Source organism: Ciona intestinalis, unplaced genomic scaffold (assembly GCF_000224145.3).
Source record: "Ciona intestinalis unplaced genomic scaffold, KH HT000103.2, whole genome shotgun sequence".
Taxonomy (NCBI): domain Eukaryota; kingdom Metazoa; phylum Chordata; class Ascidiacea; order Phlebobranchia; family Cionidae; genus Ciona; species Ciona intestinalis.
The window spans coordinates 555,845-567,661 of NW_004190425.2; the positions used below are offsets into that span (position 1 = coordinate 555,845).

At 32.6% G+C, this 11,817-nt stretch overlaps 2 protein-coding genes across 4 annotated transcripts in view; one reads left to right on the top strand and one right to left on the bottom strand.

The window, feature by feature from the left end:
* LOC100177382 (gamma-aminobutyric acid type B receptor subunit 1) overlaps positions 1-7,155 on the top strand; it is a 12,032-nt gene extending 4,877 nt beyond the window's left edge. Inside the window, exons 7-19 of the mRNA XM_002127438.5 lie at positions 461-548; positions 1,121-1,224; positions 1,642-1,821; positions 2,146-2,324; positions 2,600-2,752; positions 3,116-3,230; positions 3,643-3,786; positions 4,583-4,705; positions 4,996-5,085; positions 5,409-5,513; positions 5,889-6,017; positions 6,425-6,577; positions 6,968-7,155. Coding sequence (XP_002127474.1) covers positions 461-548; positions 1,121-1,224; positions 1,642-1,821; positions 2,146-2,324; positions 2,600-2,752; positions 3,116-3,230; positions 3,643-3,786; positions 4,583-4,705; positions 4,996-5,085; positions 5,409-5,513; positions 5,889-6,017; positions 6,425-6,577; positions 6,968-7,069 — 1,665 coding nt within the window. The 3' untranslated portion in view covers positions 7,070-7,155. The remainder of the gene's footprint in view (positions 1-460; positions 549-1,120; positions 1,225-1,641; positions 1,822-2,145; positions 2,325-2,599; positions 2,753-3,115; positions 3,231-3,642; positions 3,787-4,582; positions 4,706-4,995; positions 5,086-5,408; positions 5,514-5,888; positions 6,018-6,424; positions 6,578-6,967) is intronic.
* A 298-nt stretch (positions 7,156-7,453) lies between these two features.
* On the bottom strand, positions 7,454-11,464 carry LOC100175044 (noelin-3-like). Of its 3 annotated transcripts, XM_018815822.2 has the most exons (8): positions 11,351-11,464; positions 11,139-11,282; positions 10,974-11,072; positions 10,282-10,371; positions 9,303-9,475; positions 8,500-8,722; positions 7,748-7,920; positions 7,454-7,667 (listed from the first exon to the last, which is right to left on the bottom strand). In XM_018815822.2, the coding sequence occupies exons 1-8, from the start codon at positions 11,399-11,401 to the stop codon at positions 7,565-7,567; spliced, it is 1,056 nt and encodes a 351-aa protein (XP_018671367.1). In that variant the 5' UTR covers positions 11,402-11,464; the 3' UTR covers positions 7,454-7,564. The 3 variants fall into 3 exon arrangements, with proteins under 3 accessions (XP_018671367.1, XP_026694468.1, XP_026694469.1); XM_026838667.1 differs by lacking the exon at positions 7,748-7,920; XM_026838668.1 differs by lacking the exon at positions 7,454-7,667 and having other exon boundaries at positions 7,761-7,897.
* Positions 11,465-11,817: the final 353 nt, after the last annotated feature.

Genomic DNA, 11,817 nt, shown 5'->3' on the forward strand with positions numbered 1-11,817 from the left:
TATTTAATAAGTGATTTATTAATGGGAACACACGCAAATAACACAAAGTAATACTGTTTGCTTTGAGAATCAAATTCTAACATCCTTTTCCTTGCCCCACTGCTAAAGTTTTTAACATGTTACCTACAGTATGTTACTGTTTTTGTCTATCATCAAATGGATACTCATAAAACAAGATTCTACGAAAGCCCCTTATTTGCCTAATCCCATCGACCCCATCATTCCCACCCTACTATAGTAATTTGCATGCCATACAAAAGTTAGTAATTTGCATGCCATACAAAAATCTCAATATATATAATTTATAAACATGATTTTGTTGGAGTGTTAAATACTTTCTATGTGGATTTGGTATATTTTTTTAAGACTCGAATGGGTCCCAAAGTTCATGTAAAATATCATAAGGGCGTGCTGGGACCATTTGTGTGTATTTGTAAATATGACTCTGTTTTGATTGAAGGCGTTCAAGGAAAAATTATTCGGGAATCGGTATGTGTGGTTTCTAATAGGTTGGTACAAACATGGTTGGCATATAGTTCCTGAAAAAGGTAAGTTAAATTTAACATCTTCTGTTTCGTACATGTTTACCACATTTATAGGAGCTTTAGGTAGTTATATATGTTTAAATGATAGACATTTGTATGTCTTCTCTTGGCGGGGCAATTTTAAAAGGACAACACAAGTGTCCCACAACATACACCTTTTTTAGTTTAAATTTTCTTGTATGGGTGACCACTGGGTTGATGCATTTACCGTTAAGTGTTTTGTCTGATCACACAACAGGCACTAAGTTGCCGCATCAAGTGTTGAACAAGGTATCGCCCAGTTAAGAAACAAATATTGCAACCATTTTGGGATAGCACCGATAGCAATGTAGAACATGACAGCTATAGCCCAACAATGGCTGCATTTCAACACTCATGCTTCACATTCATGTATTTACCAAAACCAAGAACATTTCACATTTATGGATTTACCAAAACTAAAAACATTTCGCATTCATGTATTTACCAAAACTAAGAACATTTCGCATTTATGTATTTTCCAAAACTAAGAACATTTCGCTTTTTTTTGTATTTACCAAAACTTAGAAAATTATAAATACTAATATTCCACGAAGGTGTTGATTGCACTGAAGATGAAATGGCAGATACAGTTGAAGGACATTTTACTACAGAAATACTGATGCTCAATCCAACTAATGATACAACTGTTTCCGGCATGGTGAGGTTCCTACAGTTGAAAGTGTAAATAGTTAAGCGCAGAGGTGCAGCAATACAAGTATTGAAAGAATGCATCATAAAAACTTACCAATGAAGGGCATTGTACTTTAAGGCAAAGGCAATTAACACTAACTGTTTTAATCAACTGAAAACTAATTAGTTGTTCAGATTGGCATTCATTAGGAAAACAATCACCCAGGAAGTTACCTGTGGTAAAACATAAGCATACACCACAACAGACAAACTGGTGAGAGCTTTTGAGCTGGCCTGCCATAATAATACCTAAATGATCTCGAAACAATATTATGAAGAATAAAAAATAAATCCAATATTCCTGAAAACCTGCAGCTAAGCACATGCTGCTCTGTCTCTAACAGTCGCTTACCCCAATGCATTCAAATATGAACACCAATTTCAGAACACTCAAGAATTTCTGCAAAGGCTGTCTAACACCACAACTGACATTCACTTAAAAGGTGGATATGAAGAAGCTCCACTTGCATATGATGCAATATGGGCCATTGCTATTGCACTTAACAACTCCATTCAACGGCTACAAACGTCTGATCTGACAAGAAATAACGGATTAATTTTAAACGTATGTTAATCGCTATGAATAGAAAATGTACAAGTTTGTGGTCCTGTTATTAGTTGTCTAAATTGTCACCGATACATTAACAAGTTCCGCAAAACAAAAATCACTTAACACAGTTTTAATTGAGTTATCTTGTTATTGTTACATTAATTCTGCCAGTAGTGATATGCTTGTTTCAAAAATTAAGCCATGCAAGTCTAAGTACGGCTATGTACAGCAAACTGCAATTGACTCACAATTCTGGTTACTCTATGAAGCAAAACACCCATGTTATAACGACTGTCGCTCTGCGAAAATGGATAAATACTTTAATAGTCATTAATACAGGACATGTACCGTTCATTAAATGCTTCATCATTCACTGGAATATCAGGAACAGTTGTGTTTGATTCTGATGGCTCAAGAATGGCGTGGACAAAAGTTGAACGAATGGAAAATGGAGTTTACAAGGAGATACTTATCTATCATGCTGAGAAAAAGATAATGAAAAGAATTAATAAGATAAAGTAATCATTTTGGCCTTGCTTATTTAATTGTGTATATATTTTATAGGGCTAAGTATGGATTAAACTTTATCGTTTTCTAACAAGATATATAGCTTAAAATATAAGACAGTTTTAAATGCCTTGGAAAAATTTAGCACAAAATTTGTAATCCTTCACTGCATGACTTAAAATATACAAAGAAAACACAAATCTTATCAATTTAAAAAAAGTTTTACCTGTTTAAGTACTTTATACATCTATTCACATAAATGTATCATTATTTACTGTTTCTGCAGTTGGAAACAACCACCTAAAGATCGCACAATGACAGTGAAAAGAACTTTGAAATTGTCAACCTCTGCTTTTGTGGCTGGAGGTGCCATGGCAGCAATGTGTGGCTTCTTCTGTGTGGCATGCCTCTGTTTCACTTGGAAAGAAAGAAATAACAAGTATGATGTTATGTTTTGACATTTGAGATTTCAAAAACGTTTGCTTACTAGTGTTAACTGAGTTACTGAAGTAGTTTGCAACATCTACTGTATTGTTTTCTGAAATTTTAATTTAACGGAGTGGCACAGTGGTTATCTGTCTCTACCCGGAAGATTTAGAATTGAAAGCTTAACACTTATCATTGTAGACGTACATTTCCTTAAGCAAGACCCTTAATGGCAATTGTTCTAACCCACACAAGGCATAAGTTGTCTAATTGTCTGCCATACATAAAAAGTAAACCAACAAAGTTAAACTTGATAAATCATTTATTTGTTTATAATACCTTGTGATATTTAATACAAGAAAATATTTACTCACAGACTAATAATACCTCCTGGGTCTTCATTGAACTCAATAAGTTTGTTTGGATTTCTTCTCCTTATATCGGCAATATTTCTGTCTGGACTCAATGATATCACAGGACCTATTTGTGAGGTAAGAATCTTTTACTGGGTGTTGGGGTAATAGACCCACCTAGGCCTGAGTTCAGGGTAACCTGGCTTTGCCATAGGACCTCACCCATATAGAATAAAACTTAGTGGTTAAACATAAATATAGATTGTATTATATATTGTTAAGGTCCTACAGTGAAACATGTCATTGGACCTGAATTGAATGAATTTAACCTGCTTTATCCTTGTGTGGCCGTAAAACAACGATCATATTAATACGGGTGCTCATACACCTTGTGCCAGCTTACAAGTTACCATGCATGTTCTTTTGTAGGCAATTATTTTTGGCGGATGTATTCATTTTTTCAATATATGGCTAATAATTTAGTCACCATATTAGTGATCGCTTGGTTGGAGCAGTTCAAACATAAATGAAGATATTTCATGGTTTACAGGTACGAGCATGGACTCTTTCCATTGGTTTTACTCTTGCCTTCTCCCCTCTATTTGCCAAACTATGGACCGTAAATGATCTTCATAAAAAAATGATCTTTGATGGGAGAAGTACAAAGAAAAAAAAGAAAGATGTAAAAGTGAACGTAAGTTTTACTGAATAAATTGTAATTAATTCTATGGCTGTAAAACAATTGCTTACCTCCGCTAAAGTGGCGGGCTCCTTAAACTGGTTTCGTTTTCAATTTCGTTTTCATTTTCGTTTGCAATTTCATTTTCGTTTTTTTTTTTGTTTTTTTTGTTAAGAGTTAAAAAAACTTGTGGCAACACTGGGCCACCATAGAGGTCCGTCCGGTGCCGTGGCTCAGTGGTTAGCGCGCCTGCCTGTAACCAATAGGTGATGGGTTCAAGGCTCGACGCTGCTACCATTGTGGGCTTATGTCAAAGACACCAAATGACAATTGCTCAAAAAATGAAAAAATCCCCTCAAAAAATAATTACTCACAAAGTAACATACCTGGTAACTTGTATGCTGGCACGAGGTGTTAAACCACTGTGATAACGACTGTCGTTTTCCGGCCACGCGAGGATAAAGTAAGTTACATTCATTCCATGTAGTAGCACTCCAGGTGTTGGGGCAATGGGCCAATCCTGGCCTACATCCTACGACCCAAGGAATGCCACACTGCGGGACCTCACCCACATAGAATAGAATGGGTATAAAACAACACTTTACCCCTTCCGCAAAAAAAATAATTTTTCCAATAATTTTACAGTAACATAATACTAAAACAATGTTAATACTAATCTAAAACTACACACAAACATAAAGCATTTAGTGACCAAGCAAACAAGGAATAAACCACGTTGAACATTTTTGCACAAAGTTTATTGTTAAAACATTTAATATAAATATTTTTAATGGAACGTTTTATTTTGCAGTTCACACTAAACACAGAGACAGTTGTTGTGATGGTAGTGCCTCTAGTGTTGGATCTCATCGTGCTAATCACATGGTCTTGTATTGACCGCCTTGTTCAATCAAAATCAAAGCTTGCTCCATATGTAAGTTACGGAAAATTTAAGATTAAAAAAATAATTGGTTGACTGTTGAATGGTGAAGTTTTATATGCAATAAGGGCTAGTTACAAAAAGTTCTAATGCTTTTGAAAACATGCCATGTTTAAAATATATACAAACCTTATATACCAGATTTTGACTCGGAAAGTAACAGACCTAAACCCAAATACCACACTTAAAAAGATAAATGGTATTTAAATGTCCCAGAACTCATGTGTCATGAAGTTGTAGTATTTAATAACGTTTTCTAACAACTATATGTTTTCTAAATTAAGGAAGAAGGAGAAGTTATCATTAATCCAGAGTTAAAGAAATGTGTTTCTAATTACACAACAATATGGATTGGTGTAATGTTTGCTTATAAGGTAAGCATGACATGATATATATTTGCACTCAATACAACTTTTAATGTAACAAAAATTAAATGCAACATAAAACATAATAAAAAACAGATGCAAAATTAAAAAAGAAAAGTTTTATTAATATAATATATTTTTTTTTTATGTTAATACCATCCTTACCGTGTTCATGATATATATTTGCGCTCAATATATTTTAAATTTTAATGTAAATTAAAACAAAATGTAATAAAAAATAAATGCAAAAATAAAAAAAAAAAAAAATTTTATTAATATAATATAACATGTTTTATATTAATATTATCCTTACCAAGTTCTATGTACTGTAGGCAATTCAGTTATTACTTGGTTCATTCCTTGCTTATGAAAGTCGAAGTAAGATTGAAAGTAACAGTGACCACAAGACTGTAGCTGGTGCTGTGTACAACATAACGGTAACTATGAAATTGTTAAGAACTGAAGATATAATTAAAAAAATAGGTGTGTAATTAGCTCATAATACGCAGCAAAAGTTGATTTATCGTATTGAATAAATGAATAGAACTTATTTATCTTTGCGCAGCAAGGAGGGCTGTTAAAACATAGACGTTTTGTTTCATACACATCCTGCCCACTTGTTAGTTGCCGTGTCTAAACTTTGTGAGTAATTATATATTTAAAAATATATGGCTGATACTCAAAACAACCCACAAGATAGGGTAATTGCTCTTAAGTGTCTTGACCAGAAAAAGACACTCCAACAACGGTAGTAGCGATGAGCCTTAAATCCATTGTGGCAGAGAATTTACTTTAACAATATTTACCTGAAGGTCCTCAGTCTTCTGTGTGCTCCAATCCTCATGATCTTAGGTGATGAACCAAATCTTTCCTTTCTTTTCCTTGCAACTCCTATCAATATGTGTACCATCACAAGCACTGCTATTATATTTATTCCAAAGGTAAATATGTTGAAATGTAAATCAATTTAAAAAAATAATAATTGATCAGCATTTAATATTAATTCATCTGATATCCAGTTTGTTTGTAAAATAGGTGTCCTATATGTGCACTGCTTCCTATTGTCGATGCCTTTAAATGTACAATGAATGTGGTCAATAGTAAGGGGGGGACTTCTGAATGGCTTGTTGGGAACTAAGAAAATTTCAGCTGAGACAAAAAAAAATTGACAGACAAATTAATTTCGATTTTAAACTAAAGTAAAACTTAGCAATTACAAGTGTTTAAATTTATGGAACTGAGCCATTTTATTCATTGGCACAAGTGTCTTTAAAAAAGAAGACAAAATATGAAATCCAAAATTAGAAATATTTAAACAAGTAGAATAACAAATTGTTGTTGCTGACAGTGGAGAGTATCTCGCAAGAAGCCAGAATTCAGACGAACAGGTTCAAATCGTTCTGCAGTTCAACGAGTACGACCACCTGCCAGCAACCATATTGAGTCAGAGGAACAAAAACTGGAACGTGAAAATCGAATTCTTCAGGAAAAAATTGCAGAAGTGAGTTATGAAAATTTTATCTGTATGTTGTTTAAAGAAATCAAAATACACAATTTTATTTGTAGTGTAAAATGTCTCTTTCAGAAGACACCGAGAAGGACTTTTATATTGCATCTTACGATAAATGTAACATAACCATATCCTTTACAATACACTCCATCAGGCTATAAGTGATTGGTACTGCAGTTTTTAAAACAAGCAGTTAACATTTATAAGATATTAATTATTTACTTCAACTAGACTTTTGTGTTTAACATGACCTCTGGTTCTATGTTAACTCCTTTAAGTACATTGTCCAAAAAAGTGTGTACTATTTTCTTACAAATACAATATTTCAAGCTTTTTGGTATATTAAAGTTTAAGGATCATAAATTAATAATTTTTACACAGAAAAACAAACAGATAAATGAACTTCGTCAAAGAAAAATTGCAACAGAGAACATGAGCAATGGGATACAAGAACTCACACCACAAGGCCAGGACTGTGAATAAAATTTTCCAAAAATTGTTGTTGTTATATATTGTTGTAAACAAAAACTGTGAGACTGTTTCGTAATAAATGTTGTTTCGAGAATTTCTTTGCTTTGTCTTTAAAAGTCACATGCACTTTAACAAGGCTCGATTTCTAAGACTACAAAATTTAGAATTTTAATTAGAAATTTATATTTCTTTAAAAAAACTTGAGAACTGGCATGCTGTTGGTTTTGGCTGAAATTCAGCTCTGCATTTAATGTCCATCGACCATCACAGACATTTTATGTCAAATTTGTCTTAGATATTTTGGGTCCGTAACAGACATTTTATTTTGCTATAGGAATGTTAAAGCGTCTCATAGATATTTCAACTTTTGTATGCATATAGATATATTTTATCTCCTATATTTATTAGAATAATATAAGTTTCAGTCAACTTTAATTTCATGACAACAAGTTGAAACCAATAACAGTAGAAATAAGAAAGCAGTAAAGATGCAGCGTTATAAAATAATTACAAGTTGAATAAAACATCATAAGTAACCAAGTTTCCCCGATCCCATGCATACAACTTGTTGTCTGTTGGATTATAATCTAGCATCGTTACAAACATAAATCTGAAACAAAAACATCAAAGTTAGGTTTGTAGGCTGTGAGGCCCAAAACTGAATTAAAACCAAGTTATGAGGCTTCTTACTTAGTTTTAATTTCAATTTTTGGATAAAACGTGGTTTGTGTTGTTGTGTCAAATGCAAAACTAAATGAATTCTTTGATATTTCATGTCTTTGCAACACATACAACACGCCTCGTGCAATAAAAGCATTGCCGCTATCTTTCTTCTTACATCTGGTTTTCCATGTTGATAAAATCTAAAACAAACAATATTTTAAAAACATCCAGCAACAGTATTTATATAGTGTGGTTATGTGTGTTAAGATAGTGGATGGAAGGAATGTTTTGTCTAGTTCAATTTGATGCAAAAATTTAGAAAACAAGATTTTAAACAGTAATCATTTTTCTATGTTTGTCTGTTACATTTTGTTGCAAGAATTTGGAAATAATATTTTCAAAAATAAACAAATGTTTTTCTTCTTTGATATATCCTCTTAAATGTCCAAACTGCATTTTTATGAGTATTTCAATTCACAGGAAGCCCTAATTAACAAAATGATTTCAGAGGGTTTGTTCTAAAATACAGATTCTGACATTAAGGAACTATTAGTTTAAAACGCGAGCATAAAAAAATATGTTTATAAACATTGAAAGCAAGTTTGGTGAGTTGAGAATGGACACAAATAAAGTTAATAATAAGATAAAAAACAAGGTGCGTGAAATGACACTGTCTTTACTACTTTAAGTTGCCCCATCCTTTTAGTATAGGCCTAAATAGATAATAATAAACAAAATTGTTTTTTTTTTAACACTTATCTTTTAACATCAATACCTACTTTTAATGATAATACATCCAACTGACTTATCACAATATTCCATTCATTTTCTTGTGTCGCATAAATAACCCATAAGCCAGTTTCATCTGCAGCAAAATCAATATCACTACTTCCACCCCAAGTATATGGGGATTGGTTGGCAAAACCTGCACCACTGAGGTTTCGTTCAGCTTTTATTTCATGGTCTGTAATGCTACATCGAACAATTGTTGACGTGTTGAATCTGTTTGAATAATGTCATACAAAAGGGTGGGACAGACAGGACACCTTTTGCACATAATATCCTAATATCTTAATCGTGTTTTAAACACTTAATAGCGGTCTATGGGAGTCTTGAGAATACAGTTTTATAAATCTTTGAATTTTCTTTGTACACCACCAAAAGTGATGACAGAGGAATGAAAACTTGTCCAATTTTACCCCACCGTACTATATATACCTGTGTGTTTTACAGGAAACTATATTAAATAAATATGCTGTTGTTTTAATGCATTTTAAAGCCATGAATTCAAAGTCATTAATTCCGAAGTTCAAACTCTTTTTGTCCCAAACCAACATCACCTATACATGAATCAGTATATGGTGTCTCTCTTCAGTTAATAACCAATAACTTGGTCATTTTGTCAATTTTAGATTTGAACTTTTCAGGAGACAGTAATTAACACTTCTTATTAGACTATTAGAAGATACAGTAATCGTCACTTAATATTCGCGTGGTAACTGCCACTGACAACCCATTGGCCACATTATGCATTAGCTTCATACACTTCAACCCCAAGGCTTACCAAGTACAAATATCTCACTTGTTGTAGTAAATGCTGCCATTCAATACCACATGACCTGTTCCTCCCCAATCATAAGGAAGTATTATATCATGTGATGGATCCTTTTCAGTTGCATCAGTATAAACATGAACGCGATTATTTCCAAAATGTTTTTCAAACACAAAAATTTTTCGATTTCTTGACATTGAATCCTACAATGGCAACAACATAAGCTTAGGTACGGAATATGTCTAACGCTTTTTTTATTTTTTATACAATAATATTAACTTTATTTGACTCTTCGATTGCGTTGGCAAGGATTTACAAATATTTTAAATGAAAAGACATAGCGACAAAATAACAGTTGTTAATACAGTGAGTGGACATTGAATAATAATAATAATAGCGCAGTAGGATAGTTTTAGTTGTGACATTACATGACAAGTTAAAACAATAGTAACCTAACAGGGATATTTGCAATATTCGTCTACCTAGTAAAATGACACATATCTGTTAAAATTTAAATCAGCTCTATTATAACGTTTCTATTTTTTTTTATAAATTTTACTGTTCTACTTTCTATGTTACTATATTCTTGGCTCAACCAGTGTGTGTTTCATGTTATTTCTATGTTGTAGTATATACTAATTCTCTGAATTGTGGCAGTGGTTAAAAATATACTGGACTTGAATTGTGCATGGTGTGCTGTTAACATCAAAGTATGAATGTAACTTACGTTATCCACGCGTGGCCGGTAAACGACAGTTGTTATTACGCGGGTTTAACACCTCGGGCCAGCCTACGAGTTACCATGTATGTTACTTTGTTGGTAATTATTTTTTGGGGGATTTAATTGCCGTTAAGTGTCTTGCCCAAAGACACATAGGGCCACAATGGCAGCAACGTCGAGCCTTGAACGTGAACCCATTACCTTTAGGTTACAGGCTTCTATTCAGTAAGAGTTAAAGACTCTTGTAACAGAATAAAGACTTCCAACAATATCTACCACACAGCTTACCTTCATCCAAGCTCCAACAGCTTCCATGGAAGTTCTGTAAACTACTGGGACACCAATATGAGATATAACTGACACATGCCGTGGGACAGTCTGAAAAGGTGTTATTTTATATTAGATAACAAACATTTTATGTTCACTGTATATAAACGAAAGTTATTTTATCACCATAATCTTACAGGGTAACACAATATGGCTAGTTTTAACAATTGTTTATCCAATCAACGAAATTTATAAATCCTTTTTTATGCTCAATTGTATTTTAATCGTAAGCTTAACAACTGTAAGTTTCTTTTGGACTTTATTTACAAACATTTATTTTTTAAGTCAATTCGACAGTATTTTTGGAAAAATAATAAACTTAATTATCTAGTACAGTTTATATTATGTCGATGGTCCAATTATCCCCATTTGCTATGTGATATGGGATTTCTATGAGCATCATGAAATAACCCTTGTTCATATATACAGACTGTGATGTCAATTATTTGAATACACAACACATAGCATGTTATACAATGATAGCAAACATATGTCAATGAGGTCTTACATTTAAAGTAAAAAAGTATAAACTAAAAAGAACAAGAAATTAAATATTAAAAACGTTTATATTAAAAAGAACAGAAAGTTACACTTTTATATGCATCTTGGTCATTTTTTGTATAATAACTCATTTAAGCTTGAATAAATCATACCTTTAGCATTTTTGTTGAAGTGATGAGTGGATTAAAAGTTTGCGTTGTCTCGTCTGTAACAACATCTTGGAATGATTTAAATATTAGATGGTTTTTAATCTGTAAAAGGGGATTACAATTTTTCTGATGCTCGTAATTAATAACCAAGATTTAAGGCTTATTTACCCTTGCTGATGATAACCTTCTGTTAATAAATCGATAAAAAATTGCTCTTGGTGCTTTCAACTTTCGATCGGACTTTAGAACAAGTAGAGCTGAGCAAGCCACCACGAAAAACAAAGTGAAGAAAAATGAAGCATTTTTATTCGCCTGAAATAAAAAAAATATCAAGTTAATGAAAATAAAATACACCACACTACAAAACCATTGTTTCTTACCGATTTTTTTGAACGCTTTCTAACTTTTAAAATATTTTGAACCTTTGCCATATTGGTTTAAATCAAAAAAGAGAAACATGTGTAAAAGCATGCACATGAAACAATGGAAATGTGCTTTACTACTAACATGGCCATGTAATCAGATAAACCTATATGAAAAATTTCTTACTAACATTCCAAACCATCTGTAATAAAAACCTGCTTTCTAAGTATGAAATACAACTTTCCGTACACAGTATTTGTTACTTGCAGTAAATGCCCCCTGGCTGTTGTGTATCAGTATATCAATAACGTGCGTTACCGTGACATTATATCTACGATTCTGCGGTGCTTAAGACAAATTTAAACACGGGAACTTTAAAATTACACCTTTTTTAAAACATAAATGTGAAAACTTTGATTTCATCAAAAATATATACGCGAACACAGGAGAGAGAATTGATCTTAGCTTTGCTATGTTATGTTAC